Below are 18,676 nucleotides of genomic sequence, written 5' to 3' on the forward strand. Positions count from 1 at the left end.
GGAATTGCTTTTGCTGAGGAGGAAAATATTTTAGCACAAGAGGAGCTTAACCCACAGCTGGGAAAGCAGACAGCTTTGTCTGGGGGAAACATCCACTATTTCATTAGTTTGAAAGTGGGGTGACCATGGTCCCCAGGGCTGTGTGGTGACACTGATCCCACAGCTCAGTCCCACTTTTACCTCCTCCTTCACTGTGCCAAACTCTGGATCCAGGGCTTTGAAGTGGTACCGATGGGTTCCTTCCCGATCGATGGCTGCCTTGAAATCCTTCAGAGTCACTTCCCCTAACCTGCAAGGGAAATAAATACAGAAACAAAATACCAAAATAAAATACAAAAACAAAGCTCAGGGACTACTGCAGATCATTTTCCCCAGCCAACAGCATGAAATCCAGTTAAGGCCCAGCAAACCTGTGCTGGCTGGGAGCATTCCCAGAAAATCAGAGTGCTGCTTTTAGGGGCACGGGGGGTTGGGAAGGCCCAGCCTCACCTCTTTGGTATGCTGACCATGAAGGGGGTGAGGGAGCGGTCGGTGAAGTACAACACTTTGGTGCAGGCACTGGTGCTCATCACGGGCGTGCTCTGGGAGTGAGGCAGCTCTGCAAGGCAGCAACTCGCTGGTTACCATCCCTCACCATCATTGCCCTCCCCAGCTTCCCCTTCCAGCTGGCCAGGATGCATGGTGGTGTGTGGATTTTCATTTGCCCATTTGTGGTTCTCTCCCCAGCTCCTGCCTTTTTTCCTGTTTCCCCTCAAGAGCTGAAACAGAGGAACTGAACTCCACAGTTTTAAGGCTCCTTCTATGCAGAACATACTCTGGACACGTGGAAATGTGTTGTTAATAAAGGCTGCACCGAGCAGGGAACACTTCTCTGTCCCCACTAGATGGTGCACAGCAGCAGGAGAGCTGGGATGAGATGCCATCCCTTGTCCCAGTGACTGCCATGGTTATTTGTGCTGCAGCACTGCCCAAGAGGCCCAGACTCGCACTGTGATGGTGCTATATCAAAAACCAGCCATAAATGTGTGTCCCTGCCCTGTGCAGGGAGCTCTGATCAGGGGATTCTACACCCAGGAAGCCAAGCAGTGGATTTGGCAGTGGAAGGGCAGGAGCTGCAAGCACTTACTGGATTTGGGAGGCCAGGAGTCTCTGCACTCGTTGCTGGCTCTGCTCGCTGGCGATTTCCCGCGGACCTGGGGCACAAAGCAGCAAGGACAAAGTGTCACCTCCCAGAGCCCTCAGGGTGTGACGAGGGCGGGAGCTGAGTGCCAGGGGAGCCTTACCCTCCTGTCCTGCCTCCTGAGAGCCTCCCCGCGGTGCAGGCGCTCCATCAGGCTGGCGATGCCCTGCTCCAGGCTGTCGATGGTGTGGTGCTGCGGGTCGTGCCCGCTGAAGCTGTTCCTGAGGCTGCGCAGCGCGTCCCGCACCAGCTGCAGCTCGTTGCTCTGCCCAGAACATCCCAGCTTAGCTACAGCAGCACCCAGCTCACAATCTCCTACAGCGTGGGGCTGGATACAGGCAAAAAGGGACCTGGGGGTGCTGCTTGGCAACACTATGAGCCAGCAATGTGCCCTGGTGGCCAAGAAGGCACCTGGCCTGCATTAGGAATGGTGTGGCCAGCAGGAGCAGGGAGGCCATTCTTCCCCTGCACTCGGCACTGGTGACACCACATCTTGGGTACTGTGCCCAGTTCTGTCCCCTCAGTTTAGAAAGGATGTTGAGATGCTTGAACATGTCCAGAGGAGGGCAGCAAGGTGGTGAAGGGCTTGGAACACAAGCCTTATGAGGAACGTTTGAGGGAGCTGGGGCTGTTTAGCCTGGAAAAGAGGAGGCTTAGAGGTGACCTTATTGCTCTCTACAGCTTCCTGAAGGGAGGCTGTAGACAGGTCAGTCTCTTCCACCAGGCAGCAACTGACAGAACCAGAGGACACAGTCTCAAGCTACGTCAGGGAAGGTACAGGTTGGATGTTAGGAAAAAATAATAAATAATAAAGTACTGGAACGCTCTTCCCAGAGAGGTGGTGGAATCACCATCTCTGGATGTGTTTAGGAAAAGGCTGGACATGGCACTTGGTGCTATAGTCTAGACTCTGAGTTGAGGTGTTAGGGCATAGGTTGGACTCAATGATCTTAGAGGTCTCTTCCAACCTCATCATTCTGATCATAGCCTAGTTATATTTCCTTTCTCTTAGTTGCTTCTTTCTCCTTTCTTAAGCATCTTCCACATCATTAGAGTGTTATACTTATCTCCTGCCTTTGTGACATATAAGTAGCTTTAAAGCATAACAAACAAAAAAATGCATCAAAACAACAAACAAAAATCTACAACCCAATTAAAAAAAAAGAAAAAAGGCCATGCATGTACTGCATGTATTTATGTTGCTTAAATGCTTTGTAGAGAAATGTGCCTTCCATCTGGAGTTAGAAACTTGTAAGGTACTTTCCATCTAAACACAAGCAACCAGTTTCTTTCCCTGAAAAGATGGGCTTTTTCTTTTGAGCTCCCTTACACTTGAAGATGTTTATCACCCATGGTCTTTAGTAGATCAGTTAGATATCCTGGGCAATGTTCATAAAACATATTAGTCAAATGGACCAAGATCTTGAACTTGCCATGAAATTTTATCAGTGTGCAGAGGACAGACCAACCCAGGCTGCTGCCTCCCCATCCTCCTTCCCCCAGCAAGGGGAAACCTCTCTGAACAGAATCCAAGAGTTCCAGGATGTCTGGCTCAGGTGCACTTACCCCTCGGTGGGCTGTGGGGGCAGCTCCTTTTCCTGCTGGCTGCAGAAAGCCATTGCTCTGGGCACTGTGACTGCTGTAAGCCATCACCTGAGAAGGGGAAATGTGGGTGTCAGGAGCTTCCCAAAAATCCCCATTTATGGACTTCAAAATGAGAGGGAATGGGAGCTTTCCACATCAGTGATAAAACTAAAGTGTGCAGGGAGTTCCTGGATACAGCACAGACCTGATTCCTCACATAAAGGTGGAAAGACTCAATACCAGGGTCAGAAGGAAAAGAAGGAGGTAAATTGAGCTGTGGTCTAACCATTGCCAGGGTCAGAGGTGAAGCTGGAAGCTGAGAAAGCCTCTGGCTTCCCTCACAGTTTCATCCCTGAGGATTCTGAGCCAGAGTGCTCAGTGCTGGGAGCTCTGGGGGCTTTGCCTGCCTGGCTCAGGGCTGTGGCAGGGCTGGGATGAAGGGGGGGGTTTCTGGACACAGGTGCCTGCAGGGTGCTGGGCAGACACCACCCCAGGTGCAGAGCAAGGCTCCTGTACCTCCTCAGCTTCTCTCTTCATGCAGTGAGCCAGCAGGGCCTCCTTGTGCTCCAGCTCCCGCTCCAAATCCACCTGTGGAGGGGCAGCAGAGGAGTCACCACCAGCTGGGCCAGCCAGGGAGCTCCCAGAGCAGCCCAGCTCTCCCTACCTGCTGGTAGCTGGCCTCAGAAAGCTGCCTGAGCATCTCATCCAGCTTGCTCTGGTGCTGCTGCAGGTGCCGGTCCTTCTGGCACAGCTCCTTCTGCAACACAGGGACCCAGGGCATCAGCAGGGCAGGGAGGGAGGCCCAGCCATCTCCCCAGGCAGGGAAAATGCTGTCATCTGCCAGGACCAGGCTTGCACGGGGTGGGCTTTGCCAGATGTTAGAGCTGAGTGTCAGAGGGGTTTTTTTGACTAGATCAATCAGGTTTTTATTGCCCAAAGTCCCCTTGGCCAATGGTCTGCGGCTGAGGTCACACAGCTGTCCCAGAGAACACAGGTTCCCAAGGGATCAGAGCACAAACAGGTCACACAACCTCATCTGCACAAGTGTTGGACACTCAGCAGCCACCACCAAAAACCACACAATAAAAGATCTGCAAGAAGCTGTGGGGGGAATGCAAAGAACTTCTGATCCCTCCACCTCTCCACAAACACCCCTGGCTCCTGCAGCCCTTTCCCAGGGCTGTGCAAGTGCAAGGGAAAGAGCAATCCCATTCCCAGAGCTGAAGAACCCCCCAGCCCCCCGTGGAAGAGGTTCCATTACTTTGTACTCTGCCAGGAGCCGGTTTCTCTCTTCAACCTTCCTCTGGAGGTCAACCTGCAGGAATAACAGCCAGGAGTGAGGCAGATATTCCCAGGGAGTGAAAACCTCTGCCCTGGTGCTAAAGGGTGGCCAGAAACCTGCAGAGGTCGAGGCAGCTGCTGTTTAGGGTGGCAGTTTTGGACAGAGCAGATGCCACCTGCTAAGCCAGGGAGTGAGGAGGGACAAATGCAACAGCACTGAAAACATCAGGGAAAGTTCCTCCCTGTCCCAGCTGCAGGTCCTGGAGGACAGGAAGCAGCAGTGAAGTCAGGAATCTCCAGCCTCACAGCTGGCCAGCAGGCTGGGAGCAGCCTGGGCTGTGCAGAGACCTTTGGCTGCTTGTTCACTATCCCACGACCCCGAAATCTCTGCTGCAGCCACCCTCGGGGCCAGCACCCCCTGCCAAAACAACCACAGCAGCAGCAGCAGCAGGGACTCACATTCTGGTTGTGCAGCTCCTCCTTGTCCATGTTGGCTCTCAGCAGCTCCTGCTTGAGCTGCAGCACTGCAGCATCCTGCTGGATCAGCCTCTGCTGCAGAGCGTCCTGGGGAGAGACATCTCTGCAGGAGGGGCAGGGACCCTTCCCTGGGCTCTCAGCCCTCCTGCCTCTCCCTTACCCACAAGTGATTTCCCTGGCAGCATCCTGGCCCCCAGCACTGAGGGATTTCTCTGCTTCAGCCCCAGTTTCCCACTGCAGAAGTGAGGAGTGCTGGCTCTGAGGGATGCACTCAGTGCCCTGCAGCTCCTGCTCCAGCCACGCTCCCAGAGGGCACAGAGAGGCCAAGATCAGCTCAGGACACCAGGAGCCTTAAGCCCTGAGTGTGACCCAGTTGTGCAGTGAAATCCTCTCTGGAGAGGCCAAAGTCAGCACTAATTCTGCACCTTTCACTCACCCACAGCTCCACCTTGGACAGCTACTGCTGTTTGCTCCCTCTGACAGGCAGCTCTAAAAATACCTCAGTCAGGAGGAGATCAGAGTGTTCACCACAGCAGAGGCACAAACTGAGCCATTTCTGGGCAGACAGGGACAGCCCAGGCTCTTTTTCCTGTGCTGGCAGGAATGAGTTCACTGGGCCAATGCTACTGGGTGTGTGCTCCAAGAGAGAGGAGGGAATAAAAGAGCCAGGAGAACCAAGAAATTTATGCCTCTTTTTGTTTAGGAGAAACAGGGGGGAAAGAAAAAGAAAAAGGAAAAGGGAAAGGAAAAGGGAAAGGAAAGGGAAAAGGAAAAGGATAAAAAAAGGGGAATATTTGACCACAATTGTACAGACAGAACAGAAAACAGAAAATCCAGCTCCTTGTACCTGCCTAAAAATTCAGCAACAAACCACAGGATCCCCCACCTCCAAGCCCCCAGTACTCCTCCTTCCACAATCTGGGATTCCTCAAAGCTGTGTGGTTGCTGCTGGCCCTACCCCCTAAAGCACTACAATTTATTTTTGATGAAATGCCCATTTCCTCACCTTTATTCCCTGAAGGTTCCGAGCTTCTTGTTTGTATTTCAGCAGCTCCTTCTGCAAATGCAAACCAATTTGATTAAACAGCACCTTGTCACCCAGAGCTGGTGCTTTCTGCTGCAGGAGGAGGCACTTCCCACCTTTTCCTACAGACCCAAGAGCCAGCCAGGCCCTGAGACATTTTAATGAGTTACAGACATGACAAAGAGCTGAGCAGGTCTCCTAAGCTCTGTTGTTTAAGTTCTGAGGAAAAAATTGATTGCCCAGTCCCCAAATCCATCCTTCAGACCAACATCAAACACTTCTGCCAGCGTTTGAACTGGTCCCAAGCCTCCAGAGTTGGAGCCCTAACAGAATATTCTCCATTTCATCCATCATGTTGCCCACCTTGCTTCATTCCCAACTCCATTTTCTCCAAAAAAAATCAAGTAGAACAATCTGCAAAACCTCTCTTCCCCCTCCATCTGTCACCCTCTAACCTTCAGATCTTGATTTTCTTCCACACTCTGGTCCAGGCGGCTTCGGATGATGATCTGAATGCAAAATATATATAGCAATATATAACAATATATAACAATATATAACAATATATAACAATATATAACAATATATAACAATATCAGCCTTGTTATTGAGCAGCAGGGGAGGGCAAAAGGCAGCTGGGGCAGGGAAATTGGGGTCCAGGGATGTTCTCACCAGCTGCTCCTCAGGGCAGGCTCCACGCTCAGAAAGTTCAAAGGACCCTTCCTGCTCATCCTCAGGTAAAGACCCATTGAGCAACAAAGCCTGGGGAGATAAAGGGGAAAAAAAAATAAATCTCCTTTTCATAGATTTCAAAGGGAAACAGGTGAGTTGCAGCTCTGGCCAGCAGTCTCTCCTATCAACAGTTTTATTTCCCATTTCTGCTGATTTATTCCCCTCAAAAATGAGTTGTTTTTTTCAGGAATGAACAAGAAGATTTATCCCCTAACAAATCTCCCCCAGGGATCTGTCAGCCCATGCTCTCCTCCACAGAAAGAACCAAACAAGGACAACTCAGATTTCCAGGGAGTGAAGTCTCAGCTTTAGCACCTTATAGGGTGTGTGTGCATCAGATCCCCAATATTTCAACCAAACTCTCACAAACTGGAGCCTCTCATTTATTGAGTAAGAGGATGAAAATCAATGAATCAAATCCAATTTTGGCCACATCAGCTGCCTCTCCCCACTCCCAGAGGATGAGGGGGCAGCAGTGCCAGTCCCTCCTGTCCCTGCTCCCAGTGGGCACAAAATGCAGCTGGATTTTACCAAGGAATTTTTAATTTTTTTTTTGGTGACTCTTTTGTGTCCTGCCCATTGTCCCCGGGGAAAGTGCCCTCCCAGCTGCCTGTGCTCCTCACACAGTCTCTGCTTTGTTTACTGCCACATAAATATTTACAATTCAGAGCCACTGTGGTTCCCAGCACAAACAGAAAGGGATGTTCCTGAGAGACTTCAGTGCCTTCAGCATATGGATCAAGGGGCTCTGTTCCCCAGGCAGAGCCAAACTCAGCCCAGGCTGAGGGAAAGGTCCCACAAATGAAGAATTGTGGGGAGAATGTGCCAAAAATGGAGGTACAGCCAAGCTGATGGAATGACTGCTGCAGGGCTGGGTGACCCTGGAAGGGAACACTCCCTGAGAAGAGAAATCTCTCACCTGCAAACCCGAGATCATCTTTTTTGCCTCCTCCATTTCCTTTTCCAGGTGGTCCTGCTGTTCCAAGAGCTGCTCCTCCCATGAGTTCTCCAAGCAGGAGCCAGAGCTCCCTGCCTGCCACTCAGGCTGGAAGTGACAATCAGCCTCTTCTGCAAGAGAGAGGGGCTGGATGTGCCCAGGGCTGCAGCACTCACCTGTGCCAAGGTGTGGCTGCTCATCTGAGCCCAGGGATCTGGGGCTCATTCCTGGGGCTGACTGAGCTTTCCACACACACTTTATCCAGATAACTGTGGATACTGTGTGAAACTGTGTGTGACAGAGGGGGAAAAGCACCTGTGGGCTTTGCAGAGCATCCCTCAGAGCCCCAAGGACACACTGGAGGCAGCATTAAACAATTCCAGTCCCCAGGGAGCTTTTCAGCTTGTACCACACTAAAACTCACAGTGTTTTACCTGTTTTAGTCTCTGTCTCTTCAGTCTGCAGGCTCACAAGTCTCTCCTTCTCCTCTGAGGGGGCTACAGTGGATTCACTCTTTGCACTGTGGACAGGGCTGGGTGAAGTCAGGCTGCAGAGCAAGGCAGGAACAGCTCTTTATTTTATTTTTTTTTATTGCTGATCAACATTATCTAATTTTCAACAAATTTTTCTCCATATTCACTTTTATCTAAGAATTATCTGCATCCCGGAGATGGATGCAGACAACAACTTCAACAACCCAACCTGGACATGTAATTTTTTGAATTCAGACTCTCACACAGGGGTAGGGCAACACTCAGGAGTAATTTACTGCTGGACAAAAAGTCACCCTTCATCTCTTGCTCCAGAGCTTTCAGATGAATCATTTCAACTTTAAATCCCAATATATTTCACAGTCAGATTCCACTCACTCGTGTTCTTTGATTGAAACTTCTTGCAAGTGCCCACATATTTTCACAGGAGCCATCTCAGCTGACTGGGAGGTTCAAGCAATCTTTTTCTCAGAAATTCTTCCTAAGTGCATCTCCCAGACAACATCAAAAGGTGGCTGAAGCTCACTGACCCATTCAATGTACCCCGAAAGTCGCAGGAATTAATCCTTGCAAGTGTGAGCAGGAGTTAATTTTTCATTCTCCCCCAACACAGAAACAAAGGGCAGGGAACAAAAAGAAAAACAGTGTGGAAATAATACAATAGGTTTAGAAAAATAAGAGGCTTCAGCAGCTCCCTCCCTGCATCTTCCCAGCACTGCTGCTCTGTCTCCCACAGCTCCCACAGAATGGGAAAAGCCCTGCAATAGAGATGGAAATGACTTGCTGCTCTGCCTGCCCCACTCCCACGGCCAGGACCAGCCTGTCCTCATTCAAATCACAGACCTGAGTCCAGATTTTTGTGGTCCAGACTTCCCCCGTGTCAAAGTGAAAGAATAATCGTTGTCCAGTAGAAATCCCCAACAGGGACAGTACCTGTGCATCAGGTGTGTGCATGATGCTCAAAGGGCCCCTGGCCACCTGGCTTTGCTCCAGGATTTACCTCCAGGAATTCCAAATCCCTCATTAGACATATTTTTAATATCAAATTTGTAACCAGCTCCTGCTCATTGCTGAATGGGGCCATGGCATAAAATTATGTTGTTGTTTTTTTGGGTTTTTTTAAGTGCTGTTTATTATTTGATTTGGCAGTTCTGCTGGGATTGCACTGTGTAACAAGGGCCAGAAGAAAGGATGAAACTTTCACACAGCACAGATGCCAGCAGGAAGCCCAGCTGCTCTGACATGGCCAGCAGCTCCAGGAGGGATCGCACTTCCTTCTAGGAACAGATCTCAGAATTCCCTCCCTCCTGTTCCCAGCTGATTCTCTGAACCTGCCCCCACCCCGAGGCGCTGCTGGTTCTCATCCCTGCAAAAGCTGTCCCAGAAAAACACCACCAGCCACAGATGGGAGAGGAGGTGGTGGAACAGGGGGAGCCAAAAAGGATGAGCAGGGTGAAAAACAAGGATGTGAGCCTGGAAATAACATCCCAAATCCGCTCCTCCCAGCACTGGATCCACAGCCCACAGCCAATGAAAGGGAGCACAGGTGGGGATGGGTCCCCACAGCACATTTACATCCCCTTAGGCATTCCCAGACCCTTTCCAGGCAGTTTTCCTGTTTCAAAAGGTTCACTCAGCATCCATAACCACCTCCCAAACATTGCAAACAGCGGCACAGCCAGAGGCAGCTGAAGCAGCAGCACAGGTCAGGCTGCTTTCTGCACCATCCAATTAATGCTGGAAACACTCGCCCAGGTTCTGTATCAGTCCAAACCATCGGAGTGTGAAATACCCGCTGATGCAACGCCTTTAAAAGTGCAGAACAATTCCCTGTTAAAGCATGCAGAAACGAGGGCTGGGAAATGAAAGCTTTCCAAGAGAGATTTATGATGCAAACTGCTCCACTTTCTTCCTTTCACCGCTTGGTTCCTTAACCCAAATCCTGCCTCCCCCGAGCCCCAGATCCGCCAGCACAGCCGAGCCTGCAGGGCAGCGAGCCCCGAGCTCACACACGCGGTGCTCTGCTCCCCCGGACAATCACAGCCGCTCACCATTTCACCTGCTTCCCTCCCATGGTCCCACTTGCACCTCTGGCCTCACAGCATCCGCAGCATCCCGCTCACGCCTCCTTCCCTCCGCCGGCCAAACTCCTGCGGGAACCTTTTCCAGCCAGAGCGCCCAGAGGATTCCCAGCAGGAACAGCAAAACAACCGAGTCAGGCTCTCCCGAGAGGCAAATCCGCAGCCGGGGAATTCTGCAGCCTGCCTTTGGCTCCCGCAGCTTTCCCTCGCAGGTTATTTGTCTCCCGCTGCTGCATTTTTCTCAGCTGCACAGCCGCTTGTTTTCATCACACGGCTCCGGGGGTGTTTCTCATCCCATCCCGCCCTCCTGGTGCCGAGCATCCGCGGAGCCGCCGGGGGAAGGGAAGGGAAGGGAAAGGAAGGGAAGGGAAGGGATGGAGGTGCTGCCGGCGCGGGGTCCCTGCGCTCGGGGGATGCGGGATCTGCCCCGGCTCCTCTCCCCAGGCTCCAGAGGGATGCGGGCTGTTCCTAAGCTCCTCTCATCCAGCCTCCAGAGGGATGTGGGATCTTCCCAGGCTCTCCCGATCTTCCAGAGGGATGCTGGCTCTTCCTAAGCAGCTCTTCCCAGCCTCCAGAGAGATGTGGGATCTGCCCAGGCTCTCCTCAGCTTCCAAAGGGATGCTGGCTCTTCCTAAGCTCCTCTCCCCAATCTCCAAAGGGATGCAGGTTCTTCCCAGGCTCCTCTCCCCACCTTTCACAGGGATGCAGGATTTTCCCAGGCTCTCCTCAGCTTTCACAGGGATGCAGGATTTTCCCAGGCTCCTCTCCCCACCTTCCAAAGGGATGCAGGATTTTCCCAGGCTCTCCCCACCTTCCAGAGGGATGCAGGATTTTCCCAGGCTCTCCCCAGCTTCCAGAGGGATGCAGGATTTTCCCAGGCTCTCCCCACCTTCCAGAGGGATGCAGGCTCTCCCCAGCTCTCCCAGCCCCAGGCTCGGCCCGCTGTCCCTCCCGCTGTCACACGGGCTGTGCAGGCACAGCCTTTCCTCCGAGCTGCCTGGCTCAGGGGTGGGGGAGGGAATGCTGCTGGAAGGGGAGGGGAAAGGGAAGAGGGATGGGTGAGGGGCTCGGCAGCCTGGGAATCATCTGATTTTTGGCAGATTTTTCCATGAATCATTTCGGCAGCCTGCTCTGGTTGGCGCTGCCGTCCCTGGGAACTGGGAGAGCTCTGAGCGCTGCAGGGCTGGGGATGCTGCCCTGGGACACCACAGCAGCAGGGTGGGCTGCAGGGGGCTCCTGCACTCAGTTACATTTCTCACTAATTAAAAAAACATCTCTGTTCTCCTAACCGAGCTGAGCACGTTTTTCCCTGCCAGGAAAGGGAGAGCATCGTGTTCTCATCGTGCAGAGTCGTGTCAGCAGAGACACCCCCAGCAGATGGAGGGGCAGAACGCTCCCAGTTTTTATCACTTATGGAAAGATTCTCCCTGTGTTCTGCCCTAGCAGCAATAATATTGTGTTGTGGGCAGAGAATTCATGACAAAAAAAAAAAAAATAAAATAAAAACGCAGGATGCACAGAGAGATTTTTTGTTTACCACCAAAAATACCAAAATATGAGGAAAGAGGGTAGAAGAATACACCAAATATTCCAACTCCCTTAAACTGAGGGATGAGAGCAGGGAGCAGAATGTGAGCTGACGGCTCAGGAGCCAACCCCAAGGTCCTGTGGCATTATCCAGCAATGCTGCTGCCAAGAGCAGGATTTTGACACCCCCCTGGCAGCCTGGCCTCCACAGCACACTGCTGACATCATGTGGAGGCACTGCTCCAGCCCTGGCTCCCTGCAAGCCCACACTCCTCCTAAAATCTATTTATAAACTCTCTCCCCATGACACGCAGCAAAACTGGGGGATAAACACAAACTCTTGTGGTTTTCTCCTCTGTTGGGCAAAGCAAACTTAATTTTCAGGTAGGCAGAGAATTATTGGTGCTGTGGAGCATAAAAACTGGCCTGGGAAATGCTGGGGCAACGTCCTGCCTGCTGGGAGCTGTCAGTGGCAATCTGTCCTTGGCAAAGGAGCTCCTCACTCCCCCACACACGGGAGGGAGGCACTGGGGGAGCAGCCCAGGCAGGGGAAGGACATGGAAAAGCAAAACTGGGGCTTTCAGTGGCTCTGAACTGAAGAGCTGCAGCTCCCCAGGTGCAGCCCCTGCCCTCGGGTCTGCCGCAGGTGAGATGAGCTGAGCACAGCCCCGTTTCCAGAGGGAGCTCCGGTGTGCTCACTGACACAGTTCCTGCTCTTCCCAGCGGTTTCTGGCTCTCTGGGGGAAAAGGGAGCGGCTTCCTTTTACTACAGAGCTCTCCATGCTGGATCAGCTCCCTCACTGGAGTGATTTTTCTTCAAAAGTGCTTTTTTTTTCCTCCTATATCCACGAAAACAACAAAAAACTGCTTCACGTTGATTCCTGCAGTTCCACCCTCCACACCAACCCTTCTCCATCACATTTTGGAGGGGGGAAAAGGCACTTTGGGGGATGTCAGGCAAAGGAAAACACCTTGGCAGTAAAAACTCCTCACCTGGCAGGGTGGGGCTCCTGTGGCAGGTTCTGCTGGCCCTCGTACTGCTGCACCAGGGCCCGCACGCTCCAGTAGGGATTCTCAATCTCCTCATCCATGCTGCTGTTCCTGGGGGTGGCAATCACAAAATGAGGGCAGCTGGAATCCTTCTGTCTCCAACAAGGAGGGAGGGAAAGCTAAGGAAAAGGAGGTGAGGAAGAGGAGACAGCAGGAAAAATGCTAATTTTCCTATCAGGGATCCCCATCTTCCTGGTGTTAAGGGAAAACAGGCAAACAGAGCTTGTTGTTTTGTGAGTAGGAAACTCCAAAAGCTCTGAAAGTGCAAGGAAAAATCACAAATATTGTCTTTTCTGAGGAACTCCAAGGCCTTTGTAAAGGAAACCTTTGACATTTCATTTTTCAACAAAATTGACCATTTCATCCTCATTTCCACTCTGTTCCATAGGTGCTCTCTGGAGCCAATATCAAATGGGCAAATGTGGAAATGCTGTGGAAATGAAACTCTGCACAGTCCCAGCACCTGGCTCCCAGTTAAATGTCATTGCTCTTATTGTTATTGTCACCCACACAGCACCTTTGGCAGGGGACAAATGGGATTTTCAGAATTATTCCCTCTGTGTGTGTGGATTTTCAGCATCCCCACACTCAGCAGCCACCTGCAGCAGTGGGATGAGCAATGGGGGAGCCAGAAAGGATTTGTGCAACATCCTCAGCTCTGGAAATAAAGCTCACTGATGTCTGGGGTGAAAAGCTGACTTTTGTTTTGCTTGGCATGAGAAAATCCCCAAGGAGCAGCACCAAGGGCAGCGTGGGGAGAACAGACAGCACAGCTCCCTCTGCCTGGGCTGTACTCCCTGTTCTGTCCCAGGGAGATAAAGACAGACCCATTTCACTGTAAATTTTCTGTACAACCTGGGGTGCCAGAGCCAGGTCAGTGCCCCCTCTGCCAGGGCACTTTTTAGGGGTTTTGGCACAACAGGAGCTTCCTCCCACCAGGAATAAAATGGACAACGATGCATTTATTTCTGTTTCCAACTCATTGTGGGAGTGTTTTCAGAGAAAAATGAACATGTAGTGAACAGGTCAGAAAAGGGATAGGAATGCTTTTATGAGCCTGAGCTAGGCCTGCAGCTTTGCCCTTGAAAATGAAATAAGAACAGCTGAACAAGAAAACAAAGGGCGAGACAAAAAGAACTAAAGGTGATAAGTGAATGGCAAGGAAGTATGAAACCAATGAGAAGTAGAAAAGTAGAAAAATAAAGAAGTAGAAAAGTAGAAAAAATAGAAAAGTAGAAAAGTAAAAAAATAGAAAAGTAGAAAAGTGGAAATATAGAAAAGTGGAAGAGTGGAAAAGTACAAGAGTGGAAAAGTACAAAAGTGGAAAAGTAGAAAAATAGAAAAATAGTAAAGTAGAAAAGTAGAAGAGTGGAAAAAGAGAAAAATAGTAAAGTAGAAAATTGGAAAAATAGAAAAGTAGAAAAATAGAAAAGTAGGAAAGTAGAAAGTTGGAAAAGTGGAAAAGTGGAAAAGTAGAAACAATAGAAAAATAGTTAATTAGAAAAGTAGAAGAGTGGAAAAATAGAAAAGTAGAAAAGTAGAAAAAATAGAAAAGTGGAAAAATAGAAAAATAGAAAAGTAGAAAACTCTGCATGCTTGCCTGGTGCAAGAAGACTTTAACCAATACTAAGTTGTGCAGGAGGAGAGAAATCGTGCATTGGGGTGGGAAGAGACAATAAAGTGACACTTGCAGGGCTCACATGAGCCATGGAGCACCCAGCTCAATACAGTGACACTTGTGTTCACACTGAGCCATGGAGCACCCAGCTCAATACAGTGACACTTGCTGGGCTCACATGAGCCATGGAGCACCCAGCTCAATACAGTGACACTTGTGTTCACACTGAGCCATGGAGCACCCAGCTCAATACAGTGACACTTGTGTTCACACTGAGCCATGGAGCACCCAGCTCAATACAGTGACACTTGGGCTCACACTGAGCCATGGAGCACCCAGCTCAATACAGTGACACTTGCAGGGCTCACATGAGCCATGGAACACCCAGCTCAATACAGTGACACTTGCAGGGCTCACATGCAGCACCCAGCTCAATACAGTGACACTTGTGCTCACACTGAGCCATGGAGCACCCAGCTCAATACAGTGACACTTGTGTTCACACTGAGCCATGCAGCACCCAGCTCAATACAGTGACACTTGCAGGGCTCACATGAACCATGGAGCACCCAGCTCAATACAGTGACACTTGCAGGGCTCACATGAGCCATGGAACACCCAGCTCAATACAGTGACACTTGCTGGGCTCACACTGAGCCATGGAGCACCCAGCTCAATACAGTGACACTTGCAGGGCTCACATGAGCCATGGAACACCCAGCTCAATACAGTGACACTTGCTGGGCTCACATGGAGCACCCAGCTCAATACAGTGACACTTGTGTTCACACTGAGCCATGGAGCACCCAGCTCAATACAGTGACACTTGTGTTCACACTGAGCCATGGAGCACCCAGCTCAATACAGTGACACTTGGGCTCACATGAGCCATGGAGCACCCAGCTCAATACAGTGACACTTGTGTTCACACTGAGCCATGGAACACCCAGCTCAATACAGTGACACTTGGGCTCACATGAGCCATGGAGCACCCAGCTCAATACAGTGACACTTGGGCTCACATGAGCCATGGAGCACCCAGCTCAATACAGTGACACTTGTGCTCACATGAGCCATGGAACACCCAGCTCAATACAGTGACACTTGCTGGGCTCACATGGAGCACCCAGCTCAATACAGTGACACTTGTGTTCACACTGAGCCATGGAGCACCCATCTCCATACAGTGACACTTGTGTTCACACTGAGCCATGGAGCACCCAGCTCAATACAGTGACACTTGTGTTCACACTGAGCCATGGAGCACCCAGCTCAATACAGTGACACTTGTGTTCACACTGAGCCATGCAGCACCCAGCTCAATACAGTGACACTTGGGCTCACATGCAGCACCCAGCTCAATACAGTGACATTTACTCGATCCACACCGATCCCTGCAGCGCCCAGCTCTCTGTCCCCTCCCGGGACCAGCCCTACCTGTGCCGCTGCCGGAGCATCTCCCTGCCGCAGCGCTGCGCGTCCTGCCGCGCCCCCGCCAGCGCCGCCGCCGCCCCCTGCGCCACCGCGGCCACCGAGCCCGGCCGGACCCCGCCCGGGGCCGCTGCCCGGGCCCTGCCCCCCGCGCCAGAGCCCGGCTTGAAGTGAGCGGCCAGCGCCAGGATCAGCCTCAGCGTGGATTTCAGGTTGCCGTCGACGATATCTGAAGCAGAGCCAAACGAGGGGGGTAATTAAAACCAGCGCAGGGCACAGCAAAGTGCCACCTCCACACACAGGTTCAGAGCCCTGAGCAGTAATTCAGTAATTAGTGAATGCTGGCTCAGGACTGACCACTTTATTAACAGAGATTTCCCTTTTTTAAAACACAAAATGCACAAAACCATTCCTCCAGTGGTGGCATCCTGTTTGCAGCGCCCTGCAAGTGTTGATTAATCACCTCCAGTGATATCACAGGAGTATTTTCCAGCACGCTGATGTCATGGCAAAGATCAGCCACTCTTCCAGGCCAAGATTTCCCCAAACAGTTCAGTCAGAGCTGCTCAAACTCCTGACTAAAGCATGTCACAGACATGTGATTGTGCCTTGTGTCTCCTCTCTGTCCCCAGCCCATGGCTTCCAGTGAGCCACAGATATTTTTTCCATTCCTCCTTTCACTCTGTGTCCTTTTGGTGAAAGATTCCAAGCCTGCATTCCTCATTACAGCACTACCTGGGCTTCTGAGTGCTCAGCAGCAGGATAAAAGTCTTTTTTTTCTCTGCATTGTCCATCTTTCAACCCAAAACCAGAGGGGGGGAAAAGCTCCCAATTCCCCCAAAAAGTGACACATGAATTTACTCATAAATTATCTGTTTGACAGAAAACAAAGCCAGAAACAGAATTTCAACAGCTAAATTCACCCCTAGGGCTTGTACCTTTAGCTGATGTCTGGTGCATGCGGATCTTTTTCGATGCCACAAACTGTAGAACTTTCTCCACATTTTCCCTCATCTCCTGCTGACTGCAGGGGTTGACCTCAATGCCATTCAGCTTCTCACCAGCTGTAGGAAGCAAAAAATCTTTGTCAGAGGAGAACTGAAGCACTGGGATTGTCAGAGGGGTTGCTGGGACTGCTCTGATCTCATCTACATGGGGCTTTTTGTCCTGTTTAAGAGGAGCCCAGCAGCAGGAATTCCTGGGTTTGGGGCTGGGTTGGGATGGTGAGCAGGATTCTGGCAGGATTTGTGACCCCCTGAGGGACCCACTCTGGAGCTGCCCCTTCCCAAGGGGCTGAACTCCATGGACAGGGCTCACCTGGGGAGAACTGAAGCAGGAGGGAGGATTTGGAGAGCTGTCCCCCAGCAGGGAGGGGATGAGTGTGAGGAGGAAGGAGCAGCAAGGACAATGAGCTGACTGCACCCCATTCCTGTCCCCCTGCCCAGGGAGAAGGGATGGCACCAGCAGAGGGGTCACTCTTCCCAAAACCCCACCAAACCCTGTGGAGCTCCCTGTGCCCTGCCAGCTCCCCCCATCTGCTGTCACTGCCTCAGCACCATAAGGCCTTTAATAGAATTGCACTGATGAGCTGATTTATGATTGTTTTCCTTCCCAGCCGCCCCCTCCCCTCCAGCAGCATCTGCCTGACAGATGCCAGAGCCAGGGCATCTGAGCTGGGGGGGAAAAACAAGCCCAGATGGCAGCTCTGACCTACAATCTCGATGAGCAGGGCGAGGGTGACCCCGTCCCGCAGGTCCTGCCTCAGGTCCTGCACTGGCCTCACTGCTGGCTTCTTCCTCAGCTGCGAGTTCACCCAGGCCACGTAGGCCTGCAGCTGGTGCTGGAACAGAAATCAGAATGTCGGCATTGCAGGGGACATGATCTCACTTTGCCTCTGATCTTCACAGGGTTCTCTCGTCCCCAAGCCTGGTGACACCCAGGAGGAGGGGGCAGGACAGCCCTCCTGAGCTGAGCACTGAGATTTCCACTTCTGCATTTCAGTGCTGCTGAGAGGAATGTTACATCTGTCTTTACAAATAAATTGTAGATCTGTTGGTAGATAAAGTTAGCACCTAGAGATAAAAGAAACAATGGAAGGGATTACACTGATTGATGATTGGAAAAAGAGATTTGCCTTTACAAACAAGCTGTAGGTTTGCTGGTAAATGAAATTGGGTAACAGAAGATGAAGGAAGCAACAAGGGGGGAAACTATGAATTCTATAAGAATTAAAAATTAAAAGGAAGGGTTGTACATTAGAGGGGAATCTCAGGTGTCAGGTGTTTGGGAAGTCTGTGCCTCTCAAGTACCTCAGCAATGGGGAAAGAGAGAGGGAAATTGGGATAAAAGGAGGCTGCACCCTCCAAAAATGTGAGAGATCCCAGGGGAATGGCCCATGGCCTCTCCCTTTATTGGAATAAAGAGAAAGGACTCCTCTGTCTCCTTTTTGGACATAAACCTCTGGTGTTTGTGGATTAATTTTCCTTACACTGCCATCCCCTCACTCTGTGCCCCACTGTTTTCACACCAAAAACCTGCAGGAGCAGGGAGCGCTGAGTTACTGCCCACTGAACAACTGCAGCACAAGCAGGGGAGGTTTCCTGGAGGAGACACTCTGGGACACTCATGTGGAACAGTTGCTCAGCCCCTGCACGTCCTGGGAGCTGCCTCAGCACTGGCAGTGGCCCAGTTTCTATTTCTGCAGGCAGAGAAGTGCCCTGGGAGGCAGGAACAGGGAGTGACAGCAGCTCAGGAGGGATGCTGAGTGTGGAGAGACCAGGGCAGCTCCAGCTCGGGGTCATGGGCAGCGGGAGAGACCAGGGGAGCTCAAAGTCAGGATCCTGGTTACTCTGAGAAACCAGAAAAACCCAAACTCAGGATCCTGGGCAGTGTGAGAGACCAGGGGAACTCAAACTCAGGCTCTTGGTCACTCTGAGAAACCAGGGAAACCCAAACTCAGGTTCTTGGGCACTGTGAGAGACCAGGAAAATTCAAACTCAGGATCCTGGGCAGTGTAAGAGACTAGGGAAACTCAAAGTCAGGTTTATTGTCAGTCTGAGAGACCAGAAAAACCCAAACTTGGGTTCCTGGGCACACTGAGAGCCAGGGAAACCCAAACTCGGGGTCATGGGCAGGGGGAGAGACTAGGGAAACCCAAACTCATGTTTTTGGGCAGTGTGAGAGAAAATTCAAGGGAAATTCAAACTCAGGTTCATGGTCAGTCTGAGAAACCAGGGAAACCCAAACTCAGGTTTATGATCACT

The 18,676-nt window shown here is 51.3% G+C and overlaps 1 protein-coding gene across 2 annotated transcripts in view; it reads right to left on the reverse strand.

Annotated features, from left to right (window-relative positions):
* The window catches only part of DIXDC1 (DIX domain containing 1), a 31,881-nt gene that overhangs the window by 1,914 nt on the left and 11,291 nt on the right, over positions 1-18,676 (reverse strand). Inside the window, exons 2-19 of one of the 2 annotated variants that reach the window (XM_056509653.1) lie at positions 17,124-17,253; positions 16,352-16,477; positions 15,420-15,642; positions 12,308-12,415; positions 7,650-7,762; positions 7,198-7,346; positions 6,219-6,308; positions 6,002-6,055; positions 5,529-5,579; positions 4,505-4,609; positions 4,026-4,079; positions 3,429-3,521; positions 3,281-3,352; positions 2,747-2,833; positions 1,284-1,445; positions 1,127-1,193; positions 490-598; positions 181-289 (exon numbers count right to left, since the gene is read on the reverse strand). In XM_056509653.1, coding sequence (XP_056365628.1) covers positions 181-289; positions 490-598; positions 1,127-1,193; positions 1,284-1,445; positions 2,747-2,833; positions 3,281-3,352; positions 3,429-3,521; positions 4,026-4,079; positions 4,505-4,609; positions 5,529-5,579; positions 6,002-6,055; positions 6,219-6,308; positions 7,198-7,346; positions 7,650-7,762; positions 12,308-12,415; positions 15,420-15,642; positions 16,352-16,477; positions 17,124-17,253 — 1,902 coding nt within the window. Of the gene's footprint in view, positions 1-180; positions 290-489; positions 599-1,126; positions 1,194-1,283; positions 1,446-2,746; positions 2,834-3,280; positions 3,353-3,428; positions 3,522-4,025; positions 4,080-4,504; positions 4,610-5,528; positions 5,580-6,001; positions 6,056-6,218; positions 6,309-7,197; positions 7,347-7,649; positions 7,763-9,757; positions 10,798-12,307; positions 12,416-15,419; positions 15,643-16,351; positions 16,478-17,123; positions 17,254-18,676 lie in introns of those variants that run through there. The other variant, XM_056509654.1, reaches the window with a different exon arrangement.

Source organism: Oenanthe melanoleuca, chromosome 24 (genome assembly GCF_029582105.1).
Source record: "Oenanthe melanoleuca isolate GR-GAL-2019-014 chromosome 24, OMel1.0, whole genome shotgun sequence".
Lineage (NCBI taxonomy): Eukaryota > Metazoa > Chordata > Aves > Passeriformes > Muscicapidae > Oenanthe > Oenanthe melanoleuca.